This window comes from Sphaerodactylus townsendi, linkage group LG06 (assembly GCF_021028975.2).
Source record: "Sphaerodactylus townsendi isolate TG3544 linkage group LG06, MPM_Stown_v2.3, whole genome shotgun sequence".
Classification (NCBI taxonomy): domain Eukaryota; kingdom Metazoa; phylum Chordata; class Lepidosauria; order Squamata; family Sphaerodactylidae; genus Sphaerodactylus; species Sphaerodactylus townsendi.
This window is the reverse complement of record NC_059430.1, coordinates 14,027,273-14,054,106: the sequence shown is the minus strand read 5'-3', so window position 1 is coordinate 14,054,106 and position 26,834 is coordinate 14,027,273. Positions and strand designations below refer to the sequence as shown.

The window sequence follows — 26,834 nt, the reverse complement described above, 5'->3', positions numbered from 1 at the left end:
TTGGAGAACAGAGCGCACACGAAAGGAGCTGGTTTTATTTGTTCCGGAGGACTGCGTTACAACCCAAACACACACCTTAGGCACGGTGGACGAAAAGCTGGTACTGTTTTGCTATGGCTAATGGGAGCTCGCCTGTGGAGTTTGAACGAGAGGGTGTGGCTTGGAAACACGAGCTGGGTCTTGAACGATTGGTTGTTTTCTGGTTGTTGCTGGCGAGGAGCCCTCCCGGCGGGCCTACAGGTCTTTCAGGTCCTTCTGGACGTTCCACAGCGTGGTTGCACTCCCCTGGAGCTGGGCCACTTCGGAATCCTTCAGTTTCTGATTGATCACGCTGGTCAACCCGGCAGAGCCGAGCACGCACGGCAGGCTGAGGAAGACCTCGTTTTCGATGCCGTACATTCCCTGCAACGAGAGGATAGAGCGCTGGAGAACACCGACAGCCAGCAAGAATGTCGGACTAGGATGTGTGAGACCTGGGTTCGAGCCCCCACTCAGCCACAAAAAGCTCCCTGGGTGACTTCGGCCAAGTCGAGAACTCTCAGGTCTCGATTAGGCAAACACGTTTGCACTGCGTAGTTGCCATCTTCCCTTCCAACATACACATAAGAACATAAGAACTAGCCTGCTGGATCAGACCAGAGTCCATCTAGTCCAGCTCTCTGCTACTCGCAGTGGCCCACCAGGTGCCTTTGGGAACTCACATGCAGGATGTGAAAGCAATGGCCTTCTGCGGCTGTTGCTCCCGAGCACCTGGACTGTTAAGGCATTTGCAATCTCAGATCAAGGAGGATCAAGATTGGTAGCCATAGATTGACTTCTCCTCCATAAATCTGTCCAAGCCCCTTTTAAAGCTATCCAGATTAGTGGCCATCACCACCTCCTGTGGCAGTATATTCCAAACACCAATCACCCGTTGCGTGAAGAAGTGTTTCCTTTTATTAGTCCTAATTCTTCCCCCCAGCATTTTCAATGGATGCCCCCTGGTTCTAGTATTGTGAGAAAGAGAGAAAAATGTCTCTCTGTCAACATTTTCTACCCCATGCATCATTTTATAGACTTCAATCATATCCCCCCTCAGACGTCTCCTCTCCAAACTAAAGAGTCCCAAACGCTGCAGCCTCTCCTCATAGGGAAGGTGCTCCAGTCCCTCAATCATCCTTGTTGCCCTTCTCTGCACTTTTTCTATCTCCTCGATATCCTTTTTGAGATGCGGCGACCAGAACTGGACACAGTACTCCAAGTGCGGTCGCACCACTGCTTTATATAAGGGCATGACAATCTTTGCAGTTTTATTCTCAATTCCTTTCCTAATGATCCCCAGCATAGAGTTTGCCTTTTTCACAGCTGCCATGCATTGAGTTGACATTCCCATGGAAGTATCAAGTTGAGAACTCTCAGGTCTCGATTAGGCAAACACGTTTGCGTAGTTGCCATCTTCCCTTCCAACATACACCTGTAAGCTATTCCAGAGACACCTGTGTAAATCTGTAGCAGCAACATAAAACAGGGGTCCTGTGGAGCCTTCAAGCATGATGTAGAAGGTAAAGTATCAGACTAGGGCCTGGGAGACCTCGGTTCGAATCTCCACTTCACCATGGAAGCTTGTTGGACGATCTCAGACCTATCACGTATCTCAGCCTAACCTACTTTACAGGGTTGTTTTGAGGACAAAAGAGAGAGAGAGGAAAACAATGTAAGGTGCTTTGGGTCCCCACTGGGGGGAAAAGGTGGGGCATAAATGAAATAATTTTTTTTTAAACCTACCTCTTAAAAAGACCACAAACTCATAGTAACTCCCACAGAAAAAGCTACTGGTGGATGTCATACTTTTGGCCTCTGGACACAATCCAGATGTAAAGGCTGATCATACCAGATGTTCATACATTATATTAATATGTTATTACTGGGTTTCCTTTGCTCATATGACTACATTTGGTTCTCTCACTACAACCACTTCACAGATAGGATTGTGAGAATATAAATTAATTCGGGTGGCAGAATACGCTTAGACCTCAGAGCACACTGCAGCAAGAGCCCGACCCAAGACTTGCTTCTTCCATTTAGAACAAGGAACAGTATGTGGCAAGAACGCAAAACAGTCTCAAGAACTCACTGTAATTATGATTTGAACCTGGTTTCTTTTTTCTATCTTGTTAATTTCTACCTATATATTTTTTTTTTACATGCAAAACAACTGAATGGAAAACTCCTGGTGTCCTTTTACCGCTGTGCTATAGAGAGTGTCTTAACCTACTGCATCTGTGTATGGTTCTCCAGTTGCACAGTGGCAGATAGGAAGGCGCTCCAAAGGGTGATCACTACCGCACAGAGGATTATCGGCTGCCCTCTCCCCTCCTTGGAAGAACTCTATAATTCCCAAAGCCTAAAGAAAGCCCAAAATATTCCGAGAGACCCGTCTCATCCAGCACACTCTCTTTTTGAACTGTTACCATCCGGCAGACGATATAGGTCTATCAAAACTAGGACAGAGAGGCTTAGAGACAGCTTCTACTCTAGAGCTGTGGCTATGCTGAACTCCGCGGCTTCGTGTTGATGTGTTTGGGGCTGTGTAGGGATGGGTGGAGGAAGGGGGAAAGTGAGGATGGGGTAGGAGTCTGAAATTGTGTGCATCGAGGAATGCTGCTGTAAATTTCGTTGTGCGTGCACAATGACAATAAAAATGCTTATGCTTATGAAAAAAAAACAGAGCAGAAATTACAGCAAGCCAAATAGCTGCTCCTCACCTTCACCATGGTGGATACTGGGTGAACTCTGTTAAGGTTTTTCAAAATGGTCTCCAGAAGGTCGGCAACGCTTAAGCCGATGGCCCAGTTGGTGTAGCCTTTCAGCTTGATTACCTCATAGGCACTATCGAAACAAACAAATAAAGAAACAAAATCACAGAGAAGTCTTGTTATATTCATGAATAGTGAAAATTAAATGAGAGGTCATGCGGGCAATTAGAGTGACGCAGTGTTATGGAGGAGCTAAAATCTAAGGATGGCGGCCTAGCCAGAAAGCCAGCAACCCATACACAATTTAGCCCAGATCTTAGCTTTTGGGTCACTGAGGGGAGCAGACTATCCTCCACTGATGGAGTACCTGCCCCCCAATGCAGGGCGGAGGGATGGCCAACTGAACTGAGGGCAATAGAAAAAGAAGAAGAGTTTGGACTTATATCCCCCCTTTCTCTCCTGCAGGGGCTTACAATCTCCTTGCCCTTCCCCCCTCACAACAAACACCCTGTGAGGTGGGTGGGGCTGAGAGAGCTATGAGAAGCTGTGACTAGCCCAGCTGGCGTGTATGTGGGAGTGCACAGGCTAATCTGAATTCCCCAGATAAGCCTCCACAGCTCAAGCGGCAAAGCGGGGAATCTAACCTGGTTCCTCCAGATTAGAATGCACCTGCTCTTAACCACTACGCCACTGCTGCTCCCTCTCTGCTCCCTCGACCAGGTTGCTGTAAGCTGGCTGCAACTTGATGGCACTTAACACACGAGAGACTTGCACAAGGTCCTAGGCAGCTGCGGGGTACACAACTCAAATAGTTGTACGGACCATAATGCATCTTGGCTGGTGACAGGTGGGCCCATCTTGTGATATTGCTGGGCCCTAAAAGGACAGCAGTTTCCATGACAACTCCAAGCAGGGTGGCAACCACCTCTGCTCCTCACTTGTCTTGCAAGGCCCTTGCTATGATTGCCATAAGTTTGTTCCTGCTTGAAGAAGAAGAGGAGTTTGGATTTATACCTCACTTTTCTCTCTTGTAAGGAGACTCAAGGTGGCTTATAAGCTCCTTTCCCTTCCTGTCCACACAACAAACACCTTGTGAGGTAGGTAGGTAGGGCTGAAAGAGTTCAGAGAGAACTGCGACTATCCCAAGGTCCCCCAGCAGGAATGGAGGAGTGCGGAAACACATCTGGTTCACCAGATAAGCCTCTGCCAGTCAGGTGGAGGAGCGGGGAATCAAACCCAGTTCTTCAGATTAGAATCCACCTGCTCTTAACCACTACACCACGCTGGCTCTCCAGCAGTTATGTACATAGCAACGCTGCTCCTGTGGGCCACCTGCGTCTCCATACCTGGCAACCACCTGTTTGTGAACGTCTTTCCAGTTCTCAGGATCTTGGTCAGTTCCCATTTTAGGGTTCAGCTCCTGCAATGAAACGCCGGCCACGTTGACCCCACTCCAGACGGGCACTGCAAAAAAACCCAGCAAAAATAATCCAGGTTAAGACTCAATCCTGACTATATCTCGGGTATCTTTCCCATCTGAAGCGACAGAGAAGAAGGATCTCGTTATGGAAAAGGAGAGGTGGTTCAGCAATTCATTCATTAGATCAGATACATAGCCAAGGCCTGGGGCGGCCATCTAGTTAGATCTTGGAAGCTACACAGGGCTGGTCTTGGATGGAAGACCACCAAGGAACTCTGAGGCAGCTATGCAGAGGCAGGCAATGGCAAAACCACCTCTGCATGTCTCCAGCCTTTGGAAACTCTACAGGGTTGGCTGCGACTTGACAACGCTTTCTGCCACAAGCAGCAAAGACTTTGTTTTCAGTACTGCAGGAAAAAGGGGAAATAAGAAACAGAAATTTCTAATCTAGAATCATAGAGTTGGAAGAGACCCCCAAGGGCCATCAAGTCCAACCCCCTGCCATGCAGAAACACACAATCAAGGCACTCCTGACAGATGGCCACTCAGCCTCTCTTTAAAAACCTCCAAAGAAGGAGACTCCACCACTCTCCATGGGCTTAGAGCAGCAGTGGCGTAGAAGGTTAAGAGCTCGTGTATTTAATCTGGAGGAACCAGGTTTGATTCCCAGCTCTGCCGCCTGAGCTGTGGAGGCTTATCTGGGGAATTCAGATTAGCCTGTGCACTCCCACACACGCCAGCTGGGTGACCTTGGGCTAGTCACAGCTTCTCGGAGCTCTCTCAGCCCCACCTACCTCACAGGGTGTTTGTTGTGAGGGGGGAAGGGCAAGGAGATTGTAAGCCCCTTTGAGTCTCCTGCAGGAGAGAAAGGGGGGATATTAATCCAAACTCTTCTCTTCTTCTTAGTCAGAGTGTAACTGAATCTCAAGGCCTGACTTTTATATAGACCAGATGATGGAAATGTCACTTGTAAAAGGATTCGGAAATTGAATCAGGATGTTTAAAACAATAACAACACAGCTTTGTGAGCTCAACTTTTTTTCTAAACAAGCATACCCAAGCAAATGGTACTTGCATGATAATAAACGGCACGCAAGCAGTACGGCTTAGCAAGTTTCCGATTACTAGAGATTGTGACATTGTGCAAGATGTCCCTGGAAGACGCAGGGAGTACATTTCACCCTAAAGCCGAAACTTGTGTAAAAATCTGTGAAGAGGAACTATACAACCCTCCATCTGGAGTGTTATTATTTTTTTACACAAACATCGTGAGTTCCCCCCGCAAGGTGAAATTGCACAGGCCCAAAATGCATTGAATTGGCACAATGCACATTTCAGCGCTCAAGTTTCAGCCGTGACTCAATCCAAACCTTCATCTCTCTCCTCACGAAGCAGAAAAACCTGTTTCTAATCAGAGAACAAGGGTTTTTTAAATATCCTACGGCAATCATGTTTTGAGAATTCTGTTCACTTTGGCTAGGAGAAAAACACTCAGGAATGTGCAGAATGTTACCTCCGGGGTGTTATCAGGTATGGTTGTGCCAGGCTGGAACAGAAATTAGTGGCTCTGTGTAGTTGCTTATTCATGTGCCTAATTTCTGAAGAAAGTGATTGGGCATCCATTCAGTCATGCTGGGATCTGGCTAAGAGCTCCTTTCCTCCACATGCCACCAGCAATGAAGACCAGAGGGGGAAGAGACACTACCCAGCCACCAGCCGTGTCCGGAACTAGACTGTACTATCAACCACCTTCCCCGAGTAGCTCTTTTATAGATCTGCCTAAAAGACTTTTAGAACAGGAATATCATATCTTGTCGGGGCAAGCAAATAAATCATGCTCACCCCTCTCTGTCGGAATAATACCGGAACAGGGGCACATAGCCAAATACCTTGAATTATTAACTGAACCCCAACAGAGATGGATTATCACAAGGGCCAGATCCAATACCTTCCCATCGGCCATTACAAAGGGTCGTTACTTATCCATCCCTCTCCAGGATCGGGATTGTCCACACTGTAAAAACCAAGTGGAGTCTCTTGCTCACATTATTCTTGACTGTCCGAGATATGTGAGCATTAGGAATTTCTCCCCCAGGCTGGCCCTAGACAAATCTGGAAGAGACTCTGACTGTTCTGTTGTGGAGCTTCTGTTAAACAACACAGACGTCATCCTCTTGGAAAAAGTAGCAAAATTTCTTTTACAAGTGACAGAACTTTCTAAGTAATGTATACTGCTATATACAGTCTTCCTGTCTGCAATTTGAATGTACTCTTGATTTGTGTATTTCAAAAATGTCTGGCAATGCTCAAGAACCTATTTTAAATGCCAAATAAAGGTTGTTGTTGTTGTTGATCTGCTTAAAAATGCTGCAGAGAGTCAGCATGGTGTAACAGTTAAGGTGTCGGACTAGGATCAGGGAAACAAAGGTTCGAATCTCCACTCCGCCATGAAGAAGAAGCAGAAGAAGAGGAGGAGGAGTTTGGATTTATACTCTGCCTTTCTCTCCTGTAAGGAGACTCAAGGTGGCTTACAAGCTCCTTTCCCTTCCTCTCCCCACAACAGACACCTTGTGAGGCAGGTGGGGCTGAGAGAGTCCAGGGAGAACTGTGACTAGCCTAAGGTCACCCAGCAGAAATGTAGGAGTGCAGAAACACATCTGGTTCCCCAGATAAGCCTCTGCCAGTCAGGTGGAGGAGTGGGGAATCAAACCCAGTTCTTCAGATTAGAATCCACCTGCTCTTAACCACTACACCACGCTAGCTCTCTTCATGGAAGCTTGCTGGGTGATCTTTGGCCGGTCACACGCTCTCAAGTATCAACTCTGGCAAGCATTTGGAAGGGAGACCTCCAAGGAATACCAGGGGTGTGACGCAGAAGCAGAGAATGACAAACCAGCTCCGAACATCTCTTGCCTTGAAATCCCCACCAGGGGTCACCATAAGTCAGTGTGACTGGATGGCAAAATAAATGAATAAATACTGGCCCAGACTGGCCTGCTCTCATCAGATCATGGAAGCTAAGCAGGCTTGGTCCCGGTTAGCTCTTGGAGGGGAGACCACAAAGGAAGTCGAGGGTCGCTACTCAGAGGCAGGCATTGAAAACTGCCTCTGAGCATTTCTTGCTTTGAAAACCCCATGAGGGGTCGTCTTAAGGAGGTTTACAACTGGAGCACCTTCCTTATGAGAAGCTGCAGCGTTTGGGACTCTTTAGTTTGGAGAGGAGACGTCTGAGGGGGGATATGATTGAAGTCTACAAAATTATGCATGGGGTAGAAAATGTTGACAGAGAGAAATTTTTCTCTCTTTCTCACAATACTAGAACCAGGGGGCATCCATTGAAAATGCTGGGGGGAAGAATTAGGACTAATAAAAGGAAACACTTCTTCACGCAACGTGTGATTGGTGTTTGGAATATGCTGCCACAGGAGGTGGTGATGGCCACTCACCTGGATAGCTTTAAAAGGGGCTTGGACAGATTTATGGAGGAGAAGTCGATTTATGGCTACCAATCTTGATCCTCTTTGATCTGAGATGGCAAATGCCTTAAGAGTCCAGGTGCTCGGGAGCAGCAGCCGCAGAAGGCCATTGCTTTCACATCCTGCCTGTGAGCTCCCAAAGGCACCTGGTGGGCCACTGCGAGTAGCAGAGAGCTGGACTAGATGGACTCTGGTCTGATCCAGCTGGCTTGTTCTTATGTCCTTATGTTGCAACTTGACTTCCCTTAATCCTTATGTAAAAACAGAGTCACCTTTGAGTGACTTGTTTGGCTGTACGCCATGGTAGAAAAATAAGAGGTGTCTTACAAATTCTATGGGGAATCAATTCTTTTGGCCTCAGATTTGCGTGTTTCCGCATGTGTGTATTGATAACGTTAATAGGATAGTCTCTTGTAAAGGTCCCTGGCTCAATAGGACAGCACAAGAACAGGTAAAAAACCCCCCACTAAGGTTCAATACCTGGTGGCATCATCATTTCAGGGAGCAAGAATGGGAAAGACCTCTACCCTTCAAAGTCCAGACAACCGCTGTGAGTAGGAAAAGATCGCATCTGGCTAAAGAGGGCAGTTCCCCCCCCCCCCCCCGCATAAATCAGGCAGGTTCAGGTGTTCCAAGAAGACATTGCATGTCACAACGCCACTCACCGCTCGAGTCCCCGTGCTCTCCTAAGATCCAGCCGTGGCAGCTGGAGGGGTGGACCCCCAGTTTTTCCGCCATCAGGTAGCGAAACCGAGCGGTGTCGAGGTTGCAGCCGCTGCCGATGACGCGGTGCTTGGGCAGGCCGCTCAACTTCCACGTGACGTAGGTCAGGATGTCCACTGGGGAAGAGAAGACAGACAAAGATGAGGGTCACAACATGCACAGTGCCTACGCGGTCAGGACTATGTGTAACACAGAGTACCGTATATACTCACGTATAAGCCAAGTTTTCCAGCCCTGTTTTAAGGCTGAAAAATGCCCCCTCGGCTTATACACGAGTCACCGCTTACCAGCAATCACAAGCGCTTGTTGCTGCCCTCCCTGGAGGGTGAAGGGAAAACCCCCGCAGCCAGCGGGCTCTTCAGGCCTCTGCTGAGGCTGGGGGCGTGGCCCGGGACGACCTCCCTGCGGCTGCACAAGCCGCTTCTTGCTGTCCTCCTCGGAGGGGGAGGGGGGAACCCCAAGGCACCCTGGTTGGCTGGGCTTCCTCAAACCCCACCCAGCAGGCAAAGGGAGCTCCTTATTTGGGCAGTGACCCCCCCTGATGTCACTGCCCAAATAAGGAGCTCCCTCTGCCTGCCAGCTGGCTGGGCTTCCTCAAACCCCAGCTTCCCACCCTCGGCTTATACGTGAGTCAATAAGTTTTCCCAGGTTTTGGCAGTAAAATTAGGTGCCTCGGCTTATACACGGTTCGGCTTATGCACGAGTATATACGGTACTTTGCAATGGCTTCCGTGTGGGCGAATACCATACGAAGAATCTCCGTAGCCTCTGGGGCCCCTTCCGCACATGCAGAATAATGCACTTTCAATCCACTTTCAATGCCCTTTGTAGCTGGATTTTATTGTGCGGAATAGCAAAATCCACTTTCAAACAATTGTAAAAGTGGAAGGAATGTGCATTATTCTGCATCAGGGGCCTAAGCCACAGGTGTCAAACTCACGGCCTTCCAGATGTTATGGACTACAGTTCCCATCATCCCCTGCCAGCACGATCCTGGTAGGGGATGATGGGAACTGTAGTCCATAACATCTGGAGGGCCGCGAGTTTGATACCTGTGGCCTAAGCCATGCACCTGGTGGGATTCATGGAGAACCTCTATGCAATGATGTTATTTGTGCCATAAGCTACTCGGACAATCGACAGGTTGGAAAGTTCCCATGAAAGTTCCACCTAACATCTGCTCTAGCTCTTCCTTCATGATGTCCTTGAAGCCACCCCTCTCGGTATACAATCAAACGTGCAAGGGAAATCAAATATACAAGCCCCCTTCCATCCCCAAAGATTTTCTCCATGTAACTTTCTTTTAAACTACATCACAATTTTCACCCCTCGGTTGCACAACACACTTCCTCAGAGTGTTTCGTTCACAACCAAGGTAATGGTTGCAAGTACCAGATCGTTACTGACCCAGGGGGGTGGCGTCCAGAGGTGGGATCCAGCAGGTTCTCACAGGTTCCCAAGAGTAGGTTACTAATTATTTGTGTGTGCCGAGAGGGGGTTACTAATTGGTGATTTTGCCACGTGATTTTTGCCCCTCCTCCGAAGTAGCGGGCAGAACTTGAAGCAGTCTGGCAGGAGGTGCACCGGCGTGTGTTTTCCGCCCAAGGACCGGCGCAGCGGCTGCGTCCTTGCCACAACCCCGCCCAGCAATGCTCCGCCCCCGGAATGCCCAGCCCCGCCCCCCATCGTGCCCCGCCCAGCCCCATTGGCGCTACGCCACTGTTTGAATCCCACCACCATGGGAACCCGTTACTAAAATTTTTGGATCCCACCACCGGTGGCGTCACATCACAACGTTTACTAGGCAGACGATATTTAGAAGGCAGTCTGCCACTGCCTTCCTCAGTAGTTTATAACAGAAAGCAGCGCGTTATTTCTACCAATCCTGTTCATCCACAGCGCCAGCTAGAGTGGCATCAGAGGTTTTGAAGAGCGGGCTTCATAATAGTTGAAAATGCAAATCAAGGTCCATTTATACAGGCAATAGGAATTATGCTTGGCCAAAAGTCACATTTACCTGGGTTGGACACCACAAGGATAATGCAGTTGGGACTGTATTTCACCACCTGGGGGATAATAAACTTAAAGACGTTCACGTTGCGCTGGACCAGGTCAAGGCGGCTCTCGCCCTCCTGCTGGCGGACTCCGGCAGAAACCACGACAATCTTGGAGTTGGCGGTGACGGCGTAGTCTGCAGCCAGAAGGAATTACACGGTTAGGCCGACACGTGCGCACCCAAACATATAAAGATCAGAGGTGGGATCCAGCAGGTTCTCACAGGTTCCCGAGAGTAGGTGACTAATTATTTGTGTGTGCCGAGAGGGGGTTACTAATTGGGGATTTTGCCCCGTGATTTTTGCCTTTGTTATGCCCCTCCTCTCAGCAGTAGCGCGCAGAACTTGAACCAGTCTAGCAGGAGGTACACCGGCGTTTGTGGCAGCCTGCGCCTGCGTGCATTCGTTTCCCGCCCAAGGACCGGCGCAGCGGCTGCGTCCTTGCCACAGCCCCGCCCAGGAATGCCCCGCCCTCGGAATGCCTGGCCACGCCCCTGTCATGCCCCGCCCAGCCCCATTGGCGCTATGCCACAATTTGAATCCCACCACCATGGGAACCTGTTACTAAAATTTTTGGATCCCATCACTGATAAAGATGCCTTATCCCAAGGCACGTCGTTAGTCAGTACTGTCTACTCTGCCTTGAAGGACGTTCAAGCGGCGGCTAGAGACTCTGCAATGAAATGTTGCCCAAAATACTGTGAAACGGTTCCTTGTGAGAGGCTCTGGGCGCACTAATAACATTTCAAGCCTGTGAATCTACAAGGTCATAACAGCCAGTAGCCACTGAGGCATCTCTCCTCCATGAATGCAGCCTTCAAAAGCTGAATGAATTATTAACCCAATCCTTACCCTTGTCTGCTACGATCTTGTGAGTATGGAGGAACAGGCTCCCGTGTTGCAGATCCATCATCTCTCCTTTCAGCCTGTCTTCAATGACATCCACCAGGGCCAGTTCGTCACAGAGACCCTGGGCAGCAAGGAAGAAGAGAAGAGTAGAGTTTGGATTCATATCCCCCCTTTCTCTCCTGTAGAAGACTCAAAGGGGCTGACAATCTCCTTGCCCTTCCCCCCTCACAACAAACACCCTGTGAGGTGGGTGGGGCTGAGAGAGCTCCGAGAAGCTGTGACTAGCCCAAGGTCACCCAGCTGGCGTGTGTGGGAGTGTACAGGCTAATCTGAATTCCCCAGAGAAGCCTCCACAGCTCAGGCGGCAGAGCGGAGAATCAAACCCAGTTCCTCCAGACTCTAGAATGCACCTGCTCTTAGCCACTACGCCACAGAAGGTATTTACCAAGAGGAGGAGGAGTTTGGATTTATACCCCACCTTGCTGTCTGGTAAGAAGACTCAAGGCAGCTTACAAACGCCTTTTCCCTTCCCACAACAGACACCTCGTGAGGCACTTGGAGCTGAGAGAGTTCTCGAGGCAGAACCTCAAAAACTATTTTAAGTCCCTTAGAAGAAGACCAGGACAACAAATACACATTCATCAGATAGACCTAGAACCGTGGTGGCGAACCTACGTCAATTGGCCATGCTGGCAGGGGCTGATGGGAACTGTAGTCCATGAACATCTGGAGTGCCATAGGTTCGCCACCACGGACCTAGAATGACTAGGAGCCCCGTCCTCCTTCTTCCACCCATAACAGAGCGGGTCAGATCCAACCAACAATGCTGAAGTCCCGAAACTTATCCCAGCACTGCGCTAACCGTACCTTCACCAGGACGCTGATCGCACAAGCCATCCCGACTTGGCCGACCCCCACCACAGTGACCTTGTTGTTCGGTTGGGTTGATGGAGCTGCAATTGACGTAATCAGTTTGTCCTTCAAGGAAGCCATTGTGGAATGCTAAGTAGATACAGAAAACATAGTTAAATGAAACAATGTCAGGTTTTTACATTCACTTGCCGGGGGGGGGGGGAGGGTTGTTTTCCCATTTCAAACTATACCATGGCATCTAACACTACAAAGTTGGGAGGGGATAGTTCAAAATCCCCCTTGGGCTCAAAATCCCCCTTGGGGATAGGGCGGTATAAAAATCTAAAGAATAAAATAAAAATAAATAAATAAAATGCAGCAAGACTTGGCCCCTACCAATTAGAATTATTCATTTCCATCCAATTTCCCTTCCATTGCAACATTTGTTTTAATTTATTTGTGAACGGGCTGTTTCATAACGCTACGGATCACTGCCCTGTTACGAAACTCTTAAGGAAAAGCCGTTGCTATGCACAATTTATGGATTAATTAAGTATGAAAATGTTATATAATGAAGCGGTTCAGCGTTGCAACCCAGTTCCCGTCAACGAACGCACACGCAACTCCTTGCAGATGAGATACTGCGTTTCCAATGAATGTGCTTTTATAGAAGACAGGATGGGACCGACCGGCCAAATATTTCTTCAGTCCCTCTCTTCCTCAACCCAGATTACAGCCAAAAGTCCTTTGCGCCAAACTGGGAGCAAGATTCCAGGTATCCCAGGCCACGTTCTCTCAGCCTAGCCTACTTTGCAGGATTATTGTGAGGATAAAATGGAGGACAGCACTACAGATGCCACCCTTGGAGAAAAGACAGGATCACAATGCGACAAAGAGATAATATAATTGCAGCAGAGGTGGGATCCAGCAGGTTCTCACAGGTTCCCGAGAGTAGGTGACTAATTATTTGTGTGTGCCGAGAGGGGGTTACTAATTGGTGATTTTGCCACGTGATTTTTGCCTTAGTCACGCCCCTCCTCTCAGCAGTAGCGCGCAGAACTTGAAGCAGTCTAGCAGGAGGTGCACCGGCGTGCGTGGCAGCCTGCGCCTGCGTGCATTCGTTTCCCGCCCAAGGACCGGCGCAGCGGCTGTGTCCTTGTCACAGCCCCTCCCAGGAATGCCCCGCCACGCCAACGTCGTGCCCCGCCCAGCCCCATTGGCGCTACGCCACAGTTTGAATCCCACCACCACGGGAACCTGTTACTAAAATTTTTCGATCCCACCACTGAATTGCAGCCTAATAAAAATGCACGGGGCAACTATCCATTGAAATAGGCGTTTTAATAACAGGAGGGAAAAACCATTCACGCGATCTGCTACAGCTTTGAACACTCCTGAATCCAACAATTACTGACTAAGCATCTCTCTGTTGTCCTTCAGTCCTACACTATCGGAAAATCTGTTCCCTAACTAACTGATGCTTGTATTAAATTTTTAATTACCATCTAAACGAGATTTCCAAATTCTAAGGAGCCGTTTGAAAGGCACTTTTGGGTTCAAAATTCATTTTGTTTATTTATTGACATACTTCACTTATAACCAGCATTTCTCACTGAAACCCCCCATGCAATCTCACCAATCCCACAATAAGAAATGCTGCAATAGAAAGCGTTTAATGCAGTCGACAACAAACAGATTACAAATCTAAAAAAACCCCACACTGCAATATTGCATAATACAACAAATGGAGACTACAAAATTGGAGAACACAGCAGACAAGTGTAATACAGTGAACAACACAACGAACACCGTTTACAATTCCACACACAATTAACTAAAACTGTTTCCTTTATAAAAATGCCACCAACCCACTTTGTTTTACACATTTTTGCAGAATGCTACAAGTGTGGAAATCTTCCCGACTTTTTCAGGAAGGCCATTCCACCAGGCGGGACCAATAAAGGAGATTTTTGGGTACAGACAGCTGTTGATCTTGGTCAGTTTTGAAAAACAAGAAAGGATAAACAGATTTCATTCCTCTTTTCTCTCTACTGTTTACAGTCCTATGTTGAGAGCCAGAGTGGTGCAGTGGTTAAGAGCAGGTGGATTCTAATCTGGAGAACCGGGTTTGATTCTCCACTCCTCCACCTGAGTGGCAGAGGTTTATCTGGTGAACCAGATGCGTTTCCGCACTCCTAAATTCCTGCTGGGTGACCTTGGGCTTGTCACAGTTCTCTCAGGACTCTTTCAGCCCCACCTATCTCACAAGGTGTTTGTTGTGGGAAGAGGAAGGGAAAGGAGCTTGTAAGCTGCCATGAGTCTCCTTACGGGTGAGAAAGGTGGGGTATAAATCCAAACTCTTCTTCTTTTCTCCCACTGTCAAAAATTAGATTATCCATTCCTCAAAATAGGCACAATGTGGATTTCCCCCCACTAGATTTCCAAAGAATCATTTGCATTGATAGAGTTGTATTATTGTGATGGTACACAATGGAGCAGTGTTTCCAAATGTGTCTTCTTTATTATGGTTTCACTCAGAAGTTGGTTTGGACACTTTGGAGATCGGCAGGCTAAGGAGCGAAACAAATACATTCCTGTGTCTACCGACAGCCCAATTCAAAAAGGTCTCACGGTGCTTCGGAAGACTCTCGGTCTTTAAGGGCAAGTCCCCACTCGCAACAACCCGCAAGTGAAGGCAAGATGGTCATCGTTTCACAATCTCTAATTCAATACAATTACAGCCTAATAAAAATGCACGGGGTAACTATCCACTTAAATAGATGGTTTAATAACAAGAGGGAAAGAATCATAGAAGAAGAAGAAGAGTTTGGATTTATATCCCCCCTTTCTCTCCTGCAGGAGACTCAAAGGGGCTGACAATCTCCTTGCCCTTCCCCCCTCACAACAAACACCCTGTGAGGTAGGTGGGGCTGAGAGAACTCCGAGAAGCTGTGACTAGCCCAAGGTCACCCAGCTGGCGTGTGTGGGAGTGTACAGACTAATCTGAATTCCCCAGATAAGCCTCCACAGCTCAGGTGGCAGAGTTGGGAATCAAACCCGGTTCCTCCAGATTAGATACACGAGCTCTTAACCTCCCACGCCACTGCTGCTCCTGTGGAAGAGACCACAAGGGCCATCGAGTCCAACCTCCTGCAATGCAGCGAACATACTTCACTTATAGCCTGCCTTTCTCACTGAAACCCCCATGCAATCTCAACAATCCCACAATAAGAAGACACTATTCACGCAACCAGCTACAAGCTCTGAACCCTCCTGAACCCAACAATTATTGACTAAGCCTCTCTCCGTCGTCCTTCAATTCCACACCGTCAGAAAATCCGTCCCCCAATTGATGCTCGTATTAAATTTTAAATTATCGTCTATACGAGTTTTCCAAATTCTAAGGAGCCGCTTTGGAAGGCACGTTTGGGTTCAAAATACATTTTGTTTCTTTATTCAAGGGAGCAGCAGTGGCGTAGGAGGTGAAGAGCTCGTGTATCTAATCTGGAGGGACCGGGTTTGATTCCCCGCTCTGCCGCCTGAGCTGTGGAGGCTTCTCTGGGGAATTCAGATTAGCCTGTACACTCCCACACACGCCAGTTGGGTGACCTGGAGCTAGTCACAGCTTCTCGGAGTTCTCTCAGCCCCACCTACCTCCCAGGGTGTTTGTGGTGAGGGGGGAAGGGCAAGGAGATTGTCAGCCCCTTTGAGTCTCCTGCAGGAGAGAAAGGGGGGATATAAATCCAAACTCCTCCTCCTCCTCTTCTTCTTCTTCTTCAATGTGGTAGGCACTGCCACAAAATTTGCAGCCACGGGAGGCCAAGAATGCCATCCAGCTTACCCTCGGGTAAGACAGCAAAGATCCCTGTGAGGATATATGGTGCCCAAGCAACATTTTTAAAAATCTGCAGTCCAGCAACTCTCCAGTGGCCCACCTGAAGACTTTCTGGGCAAAAGCCTCACCTGACCCACTTTCTAAAATCACTTGTTGGGCACTAGAAAAGGCGTAACAGAGAGGCATCCCAGGGGACCGCGTTGGGGACCCCAGTTCTAAGTCCTCCACAGGTGAAACAGCCACTCCAGCTGAGCCAAGTGATCGGGTACAGGCCGTTCGCTCCAGCTGCCTTCACTCTGCCGTCCTCTTGGGCTGGAGACTTGCCAAAAGGCATTTTTGCTCCCAGTGCGCGGGAGGCGGGAGAGAATTATTGGCATATCTTGATCCACCTCCAAGTCTGCTGGCAATCCGAGCGGTGACCTTGGCACAGGGGAAGTCAGATCGAGGTGATAATCTCTGCCGATTTGAGAGACAAAGATCCACCGTGTTTCCCTAGCCCTTGAACCTGGGGATCAGATGACGTTTGGCTGAGATGCAAGAACAAACTTTTTTTAGGAAAGAAAAAAGGAAATGAATTCTGTCCGCACCGAACCTGCCTTCCTCTCCAGCCGGTCTCAGCTGGAGAGCTTTTTAAATCCTCGTGCCCTTAACTTCAAGGTCTTCCAATCAAAGAAATCATTTCTTTCCCAGTCACACCAAACTGGGAACCCTTTCACCTTGCCTCTGGGCTGCTGGGATACTCAAGATCGCATGGGAAATTTTCTTTTATTGCTAAAACTACGCCTGTAGGCATTTTGCTGAAAATCGTCCAAAGAAGCTTAATGAACTATGTTGGCACTTGTTAGCAGTGGCAAGGGTAATAGTTGCCTCCTGCTGGAAAACTGAAAGAGATCTGAACACAGAACTCTGGGAAGATAAAGTTAGAGAATAGGCTACAATGGCCAAATTAACAAATCTTGTAAACAGATGGTTAAAACATGAGTTTGATGAGAAATTCTTCTTCCATTCAGCCTTTATTTGGCATAAACAATATAAAATCACATCAAAGTCACATCAAAATGCAAAATGAGAAATGGGAACTGTGTTTCTTACATGAGGCTGAATTAATTATGTAAGAATAATAGCAAGAACATTAATTTGTTATTAAGGTATAAGTAATTACTTACTAGATATTGCTGTTTTAGAACCAAAGGTAAGAAGGTAACGGATTTTTAAACTGTCATGTTCTCTCAGTGTTGTAATTCTAAGATCCAATGTGTTAGAGTTAATATATATACATATAGCTTATAGGTAACAGTATTTTCTTTTTTCTCTTTCTATATGTTTTTAATGATACCTGAGAAAATTAATAAAATATATGATATACAAAGAAAGACTGCAAGGGAGACTCAGCCAGGCTCCCTCGCAGTCCTGGTCTGTTTGTCCTTCAGGATCCTGCCGCAGAGCTCTGTATGGCTCCGTAAGGATGCACAAAGGGATGGAGGCAGGTTAGCCCCTCCACGCTCTTTGCTGGCTTTCCTTCTTCTCCCCACAACAGACACCTTGTGAGGCAGGTGAGGCTGAGAAAGCTCTGAAAAACTACGACTGGCCCAAGGTCACCCAGCAGGCTTCATGTGCAGGAGCAGGGAAACATATCCAGTTCTCCAGATAAGAGTCTGCCGCTCATGTGGAGGAGTGGGGAATCAAACCCGGTTCTCCAGACTACAGTCCACAGCTCTTAATCACTACACCACGCCGGGAGTTTGATTCTCGAAAGCTGATATCCTGAAAATCCTGTTGGTTTTTCTACTGGACTCGAATCTAGCTCTTCGCATGCAAATCCATCGCTCTTGGCAAAAGTGCCACAAGCTTGTTGAAACTGAAAACTCGCCAACAGTTTTCTGACCAGCACTGCTATATTTACGACGCTTAGTGTAGGACCCAAGTCATGCCTCCCCCCTCTGCGAATGGGCAACCCCCTTCAATAATTATGGGGCTTTAACAAACTGGTTTGATTTTTTAATCAAGCTACTCTATAAGGGGCTGCAGACTGTCAAAATAAAACCCTCCAAATAAAAGCCACGTCACACCTTTGAGGAAGGGCAATTGAAATTGTACAAAATGGCGGATGGCCTTGTGTGCATTCCAGAATTCTTCATCAAAAACAGGGGAGGGTACAAGGGGCAAGGAAAGGCAGTTCAGACCAGTTTTAAGTCTCTTCTCTACCCCTCGTGTCAAACGCCAGATATGTATGGATAGACAAAATGAAGCTGGAGTTCAGCTTTCTGTGAAGAAAGGGGAGGGGCCAATAACGGCAGCCATTTTGGTTGGTCTCAATAACAGGCACCAATAATGGGTTTGTGTTTGGAAGAGAAGAATCAGCTAAGTTCCCCTGTCCTGGTCTCCGCTCTCAACTGCTGAACGGCTCTCAGGCTTACCTTTTGCTGGAAGGTTTCCTCCCTGTTCTGATTCTTATTCTGATCCTTGTTCTGATCCTTGTTCGGATCCTTGTTCTGATCCTCATATTCGTCCTCTTCTTCTGTGGACCACCCTGTGTCCGTGGTCATCGCGTGGGTAAAAAGAAAGCACATGAAATCACTCATGGTGAGTTTCTAGTGCTTTCCGACCACACGCTGGTAACCGAGAACTGACATGGTCCCTGCCCGGAGGGGCTTACAATCTACAACAACACACAAAACAGGAATGGGGAGGAAGACATCAGGGCCACGTATTTGCTAACTGCCTCGTTTTTCTACAGGAGTCGAACCGCGACGATGTGAGCTGGGAGCTGGTGAGATTCGGCAACGTGGCATTTAACAAACGTGGCAGAGTCTAACGTAACGATCAAGTTGACATAGAGGATTAGAAATCTGTAAATAATGTTATCATTATTATTTTATTAAATTTGTATCCCGTGGTTGCCAACCAGGGTTGGGCTCATGGCGGCTCACAGAGTTTAAAAACATAACAATCCAAAGCATAGGTCACTGTAACTAAAACCATAACCCCGACCCCAAAATATAGATCATAACAACTAAAACCATAACCCCATAATGTCTCATCACTCAAGCACCTTCCAAAAATTAGAGGCAGGTGAAAAAACCTTTCATTGACTGTCAGTGGTACTTGACCCCAGATAGTCATTTCATACCTGCCAAATCTGTAAGCTTGCAGTCACACCGCAACAAATTTCTATATTTATTGATGTACTTCATTTTGTTAGTTTATATCCTGCCCTTCTCCCCAGCATGGCTTACATCGCTCTCCACGTTATCCTCACCCTGTGACGTAGGTTAGGCTAAAAGCATGTAATGGGCCCGAGGTCACCCAGGAAATATTCACAGCAAAGCGGGGATTCGAACCGGGTCTCCCAGATCCTAGTCTGATACTTCAACGACAACATCGGAGCTCAGATGCGCTTCCAGCCTCATTCCAAGGACAAGGATCAATATGCCCTTTGATCATGGCAAAGGGACACATAAGGTTAGCTCCAGTGCACTTCAGAACTCCCTTCAGTGTGTCCAAGACCCATCAGCCACGTTCCCAGGAGTTGGCTCGGGAACATGCCACTCTAAACAGGGAACTACGTCGCCCACACAGTCAAGTAGGACCCTATTATAATTTCTGGCAGAGAGATAACTCTGACTTATTCTGTGGTTAGTCTACACATTCAGAAGAGAAGAAGAGTCTGGATTTATACCCCGCTTTTCTCAACAAGGAGGGTCAAAAAAGCTTCCAAACTCCTTCTCTTCCCCACTAGGGACACCTTGTGCAGTGGAGAGAGTTCTGAGAGAACTGTGACCAGCCCAAGGTCACCCAGTAGGCTTCATGTGTAGGAGCAGGGAAACAAATCTAGTTCACCAAATAAGAGTCTGCCGCTCATGTGGAGGGATGGGGAATCAAACCCGGTTCTCCACATTAGAGTCCACCTGCTCTTAACCACTACCCCACACAGGAATGGACCGCAACAGTTCAGACTGCAGGGATAGGGTGGGGCATATTGGAATGCCTCCCCCACAAAAAACCGCAGCTAATAATGAGATATTTTAGAGCACAGGTGTCAAACTCGCGTCCCTCCGATCGCGTTCTCCAGGGATGCTGAGGGATTTCCTGAGCAGATGTTGGATTCATAGCCTTTTGATCATCCCCTGCCAGCATGATGCTGGCAGGGGATGATGGGAACTGTAGTCCATAACACCTGGAGGGCCACGAGTTTGACACCTATGTTTTAGAGGGTTTCTTTAACAAAAATGTGAGCATGCAGCCGTCTTATTGCAGCCAGCTCACTGGTCTACCAGGATCGACGTGGTGGTTAACTGGATGCTGACTGGCGGCAGCTCTCCGGGGTCCCGGAAGGAGATATTCCACATCGCCGGATTGTTTTAAAGCAGAGACGGAAGGGATCGGTGCGGTGCATGGCTGTACCATTGATCCATAGTCCCATCTGAGGCCCGTTCCGCCCATGCAGAATAATGCACTTTCAGAACTGTTTGCAAGTGGATTTTGCTATTCTGCACAGTAAAATCCAGCCGTAAAGTAGATAGAAAGTGCATTACTCTGCATGTGCGGAGGAGGCCCGAGACTTAAAATGAAGAAGCGTATTCAAAAGGAAGTGGTGTTCTGAGTCAATGAAAGAAGCCACAGTCTTCAGTTTGCAAGAGGGGAGCAAAGCTGTTAACAAGGACATTCTGGAGGTCAGCCGTTCATAGGGTCGCCGTACGCGGAAGTGACTTGGTGGCACATGACCTACACATTCAAAATGTGGTATCTCCACCTCTGATCCAGCTGCAGACCTCTTAAACTTACCTCCAAAAAGGTAGAGCCCATTTAAAAGCCCGGTTCCACTTTTACCTAAGCTAGGCCCATCTCAGGCGAAATGAGGGTGCCGTGACTCATCTCAGTTTTTGCTACGGGGAGTGTTTTTAAGACACAGTGGGACTTTCAGGTCAGGACTCGGCCCTTATGGTGAGATCATTCTGCAGACACATAAGAGGAAGCATCTTTTCAAACACTCCCCAGCTTTCAAAAAATGCTATTTGCATGGAATCAAGCCAGTTCCTACCGGGAGACAGCTGTGCCAATTCTCTCCCTGAGAGGCTAGATTGCTGCATGCGGGGAGTTTTTGCTCCTTTAAAAAAAATTACAGGGACATTCAACTCTAAAGTCTGCGTTGCTCAAATCGAGGCTTCGACCACCTTCTCCTGCCTAACATGGCGATTCATTCGGCCTACTCGGGAGTTTACAGGCTGCATTGAGTCATCCGGGTTGCAGCACGCGGGGAGCAGAATGAATCGCCCGCTGTCCTGGAATGACTAAGCCGAGCAGGATGCGGCTCCGCAGGGACGTCAGAATGAATGAATGCCCCACACACCCCCAATTGGGGGCGCCGGCTTTTACATGCGCAGATGGCCCGAGCGATCCTGGATGGGGCCTCCCCATTTCACTTCCGGGAGGGGGGATGCTAAGAGATGTATTAGCAACCCCCCCCCCGCTAAAACTCTCCTTCCTGCTCCGCCCTCCCGACGAGCACATGCATGCGCCATGCTGCCCCCCCCCGCGCATTTCCTGCAAATGACTGGCAGATGCTTTAGATTGAAAAGCTGCCAAGTTTCCACGCCAGCCAGCAAGATTGCAAAGAAAGAGGCCTTCCGGGGGGGGGGGGGGGGGAGAGAGAGAGACGCACCAACCTCCGCCATCGGAGCAAGCGTCTTTTTCTCCAGGTCTGGGGAGGTGGCACAACCCCCCCCCCCCCCCCCCACGCCCGGACATCTGTGAACTGCAATGCAAACCCAACTGCGATGGAAATGCACTTCCCCCGGTCAGCTGCGCATTGCAATGCGCTCCCCCCCCCCTCCCAAAGCTTCCATGGGACCCGTTATTTGCAACACAACCATGCATTCCGAAGGGTGGGTCACTTGCTCTCCCGACGACCTGTGCCAAAAGTGGGGGAGATCTTGGGGAGTGGGGTGCATGGGAAGGCCCGGTCGTGCAATTCAGGGCTCCTCGGGGGGCATCCAAATCCCGGGCAAGGCTGGGCAGCCAAACCCACCCGCTCGTTCCAGGCTGCGCACGGAAGGAGGGAGGAGAGGTCGGGGCACCCACCTGCGGGCTGGCCTGGGTGGTCCGGATCCGGCTTAAAGAGGCTCAGCAGCGGCACCGGGGAGGAGGAGGAGGAGGAGGAGGAAGCGGCAGGCGAGCGCAGCGGGGCCGGTAGAGGAGAAGGAGGCAAGGTCAGGCCCGGCGAAGGAGGCGGCCCGGCTTCGCCTTGCTGGCGTCTGATTGGGAAAAGCGGCGCGGCGCCCGCCCTTGCGGCTCACGCAATCCGCTGCAAGGACACCCAAGGGGAGGGGAGGGCGCAGGGGAAGGAGGGCCACCGGGCCCGGGCATCGCTAAAGCGAGCCGTGTTCAGACGTGCACAACGATGCACTTTATGGCTGGATTTGACTGTGTGCGAAGGGAAAATTCACTAGTTGCGACTGATCTTTAAAGTGCGTTACTATTGCATTTAAACGGTTTATTGGGCTTTAACCGTTGTAACCTGCCCTGGGCCCTTTGGGATAGGGCGGGATAAAAATGTGGGAAATAAATGAATATTGGAAATGGGTTGAAATTGCATTACCTAGATCTTTAAAGTGGCACTGAAAGTGGATTGAAGGTGCATTGCCCAGATCTTGAAAGTGCACTATTCAGGATGCATGAAAGCGGCCAGAGAGACCCATATGTTAACTCTGGGCCAGTTCCTTTTGCTGATTTTTGCAATCCAGGCGTTGCTTCGGATGCAAAAGCAGCATAGAATCGTCATACAGTTGGAAGAGAGCAGAAGGGCCGTCAAATCCAATTCCCTGCCATCCAGGAAGACACCATCAAAGCACTCCTGACAGATGGCCACGCAGCCTCTGTTGAAAAAACCTCCAAAGGAGAATCCACCACAGTCCGAGGCAGCGTGTTCCACTGTCGAACAGCCCTTATCAGTCAGAAAGTTCTTCCTAATGTTTTGGTGGAATCTCTTTTCCTGTACTTTAAATCCAAGCTTGCTCCCTCTTCAACATGACATCCCTTCAGATACTGAAACATGGCTATCGTGGTTTTATCCGGCTTAAAGAGGCTCAGCAGCGGCACCGGGGAGGAGGAGAAACATGGCTATCATGGCTATCACTCTTACCCTCTAAACGTCGCTACAGAGCACTGCACACCAAGACAACTAGACATAAGAACAGGTTTTTTCCCGAATGCCATCACTCTGTTAAACAAATAATTCCCTCGATAATGTTAAACTATTTATTATATACTTACTATATAATTACTGCACTACTTTTTTCATCATTCCTATTACCCATCTCCTCCCACTTATGACTGTATGATTATAGCCTGTGCTGACATTTTATTTTATTTTATTTTATTTTATTTTATTTTATTTTATGATTTTACATTTTATGTTTTCATTACTACTGATTGTTTCCTGATTGCTTACTAGACCTATATGACAATCATTAAGTGCTGAACCTTATGATTCTTGACAAATGTATTTTTCTTTTATGTACACTGAGAGCATATGCACCGGAGACAAATTCCTTGTGTGTCCAATCACACTTGGCCAATAAAGATTCTATTCTATTCTGTTCATGTCACCCCTTAACCTTCTCTTTTCCAAACTAAATATATCCAGTCGCCAGTGGCGTAACGCCAAGGGAATGGAGTGGGGCGTGATGCACCGGGCACACTCCGGTGTGGGGGCGTTCCAGGGCGTAGCAGGGGCACGGGACACAAGCATGCCTCGGGCACAGTTCCCCCTTGCTCCGCCCCTGCCAGTCCCCTAACCTGCTCCTCATAGGGCATGGAATCCAAACCTTTTACCATCTTGGTTGCCCTCCTCTGGACCCCTTCCAGCTTGTCAATATCTTTCTTGAATTGTGGTGCCCAGAACTGGAGACAGGATTTCAGGTGAGGTCTTACCAATGCAGAGTAGAGAGGTACTATCATATCCCTCTATCTAGACGTTATACTCCTACTGATGGAGCCCAGCATCGCATTGGCTTTTTTGGCTGCCGCATCACACTGCTGACTCACGTTCAGTTTGTGGCCTATTAAGATTCCCAGTCTCAAACAAGCAAGGCGCATTACGCACTGATGTGTTCCCTGCTTCAAGCAGCAATGAGATCTGCCTCATCCAATATTATATAGAATTGGCAGAAGTTCTTTGCTTGACTCAGCTTTCCTAGGCCTTATTCCACTGCATGCTGCAAAGTAGGGGTGTCGAACATGTGGTTCCAGGGTCAGATCCAGTCACTTGAGGGGGCACACTAGGTCCACAAGCCAGCTGAGGCAACTCTAAACGGCTCGCTTGCAGCTCATCCAATGGCCATTGGAGATGAATAATGTTTGCTTTGCCTGGCGATCCCACACATGTCATTTTTTCTGTTTTGTTTTGAGGGAGCTGTCTGAGAAGCTACGGCAACTCGAATATGCGTGTTGTGTCCTCGTAGCTTTGCAGACAGCACCCTCAAAACAAAACAGAAAAGGAAAAACAACATATGCGTGGAATGGCCAGGCAAAACAAACTGTATTCATCTGCCTTTTACAGCACAACGGCCATTGGGCGAGCTGCAAGCAGAGGAAACACCCATGGGAAACCTTCACCAAATGGCAGAGGCTTGGAGAATCTCTGCATCAGCCCACAAAATGGCAGGCACAACTATGAAACCGACAAGAGTTCCATCAGGCAGTAGGCGGGAAAAACGAACCATTTTGGCTGGCCATTTGTCCGCGCTGTGCAAACAAACTAACAAACAAAAAAGCCAAAATGGATCCTTTAAAAATGTCTGCAGGGCATTTTATTTCTGCTGTGCAGAAAAGACCAAAGATGTGTCCTGGGCCTTAGCTGGTTAAAATCAGTTGGAAGCACAGTCGAGAAATGTACACGTCGCATCTGACTTATACCTGCACAAATCTGCGCTCTCTCACCTCAGGTGTAACCCTTCCGAGTACCCCTCCTTGATTGGTACCAGACCCCAATAACCGTGTCAGTAGGCCTCGAACTTAGCATGGAGGAATCTAAACAGAGCGCCCACGCTTTAATAATGCTGTAATCAAAGAGACCGGTCCTGAAAGAGTTGGCCAGAAATATAACTTAAGGCGGCCTGGGACCCTCATACCTTTGGGACCGCATTACCCCATATGTCCCTACTAGGCCTCTGCGCTCAGCGGAGGCCAATCTGCTGGTAGTCCCTGGCCCCTCAATGATGCGGCTGGCCTCCACGTGGGCCAGGATTTTTACAGCCCTGGCCCCTGCCTGGTGGAACACTCTTCCTCCAGCTGTCTGGGCCCTGCAAGAGGATCTTGGCGAAGTTCACAAGAGGGGCCTGGCAAGATTCGGAGGTTGTTCCGCCGGAGCTTTTGGAGGCATCCCAGCCACTGATATGAGTGTCCCCCGTCCCCTCCTATATTTCGGGCCCATTACCATCTATGGGTCCATTCTTTTTCTCCCCTTCTGGGGGAGTCTAATAGGAATTGTTGCGGGCATTGTGTTTATTAATTGCTGCATTTTAACCTAAATTGTTTATAGCCCATTATGTTATTGTTATTTTATGTTGTTCACCGCCCAGAGCCCTTCGGGGGTTGGGCGGTCTATAAGACTGAAAAATAAATAAATAAATAAATACATTTTGTTCTGCACAAGGACCTCGGGGGATCCGCTTTATGTAACACCATCAATAAGATCATGTTTGCAAGGAGAGAGTTTTCAGGATATCTCCCAAGCGATCAGGAGATGTCTGCTGACTGGCAAAGACCCAGGGGACAGCCTAGGACAGTGGTGGCGAACCTTTGGCACTCCAGATGTTATAGACTACAATTCCCATCAGCCCCTGCCAGCATGGCCAATTGCCATGCTGGCAAAGTCTGATGGGAATTGTAGTCCATAACATCTGGAGTGCCAAAGGTTCGCCACCACGGGCCTAGGATAAGAAAGCTAAGAAATAAATAAACCTCAGGCTAGTCATAGCCTCTTAATGGCTATTCCCAGAGGCAGCCTTCAGTGAAACCCTCGGCCAGGTCCCACAACCTTTTCGACCCTGTGCCTATATGAAATTCATCTTCAACTAGAACCACTCAAAAGGGCAGCTCTTTGGTTCTGATCAATCAGAATTGTGACACAATGGTGGACACAACTGCAAAATGGCTGCCGGAAGGGGCGAAGCCAATTGCAAAATGGTGGCAGGAAAAGGCAGAGGTGGCTGCAAGATACTTGGCCTTCTTCCCTCCTGGGTGCCGTCCTTCGGAAGGAAAGAATCTAAGGCCCCTTCCGCACATGCAGAATAATGCACTTTCAATCCACTTCCACAATTGTATGCATGTGGATTTTGCTATTCTGCACAGCAAAATCCAGCTGCAAAGTGGATTGAAAGTGCATTATTCTGCATGTGTGGAAGAGGCCTAACTAGCTGAGGGAAAGGACATTCCTTCCCTTCAAGTTAGTTAGCTCACTTTTCCTCCGGGATGCTGTTACTCAGGAGTAAAAGAACCCAAACAGTGCCCTCCTGCCGTGGTTGGGAATGAAGATAATGGCGATTGCATCTTGAATTCCTTAGAGAACACCCTCGCGCCATGCCAGCTGCTAAAGTAATTTTCTCCCCAATGAATTAGAATAAGCCTTACTAATTCTCACTTCTCGAAAATCACTTGCGAGCACCAAAAAGAGGTGTCTGTGAGCGCTACATGTTGGAGACGGCTCTGCCTTCGACTATTAATGTACTAGAAGCCAGCATGGCACACAGTGTGTTGGACAAGGAATTGGTAGATCTGGGTTCGAATCCCCACTCCGCTTGGTTTGTGGCTTTGCGCCCATCATCACCCACTCTCGGCCTAATCTATCTCCCCGGGTTGTTGGGTGGGTGAAATGGAGAGGAAAATGAT

General features: G+C 48.4%; 1 protein-coding gene across 2 annotated transcripts; it reads right to left on the bottom strand.

Annotated features, from left to right (window-relative positions):
- On the bottom strand, positions 1-22,196 carry LDHB (lactate dehydrogenase B). Of its 2 annotated transcripts, none has more exons than XM_048499532.1 (8): positions 22,026-22,196; positions 12,125-12,259; positions 11,261-11,378; positions 10,372-10,545; positions 8,297-8,470; positions 4,082-4,199; positions 2,745-2,868; positions 1-402 (listed from the first exon to the last, which is right to left on the bottom strand). In XM_048499532.1, exons 2-8 carry the CDS (start codon positions 12,248-12,250, stop codon positions 235-237), a joined length of 1,002 nt encoding a protein of 333 aa, XP_048355489.1. In that variant the 5' UTR covers positions 12,251-12,259; positions 22,026-22,196; the 3' UTR covers positions 1-234. The 2 variants fall into 2 exon arrangements, with proteins under 2 accessions (XP_048355489.1, XP_048355488.1); XM_048499531.1 differs by lacking the exon at positions 22,026-22,196 and adding an exon at positions 18,362-18,380.
- Positions 22,197-26,834: the final 4,638 nt, after the last annotated feature.

Bases quoted from the DNA above. Each gene is read 5' to 3' on its own strand.
- LDHB (XM_048499532.1), bottom strand. From the start codon at position 12,250: ATGGCTTCCTTGAAGGACAAACTGATTACGTCAATTGCAGCTCCATCA. The intron at 11,379-12,124 runs GTACGGTTAGCG...CTTGCTGCCCAG, and splicing joins CGATCAGCGTCCTGGTGAAG to GGTCTCTGTGACGAACTGGC. The intron at 8,471-10,371 runs GTAAATGTGACT...TCTCTTCCCCAG, and splicing joins CCTTGTGGTGTCCAACCCAG to TGGACATCCTGACCTACGTC.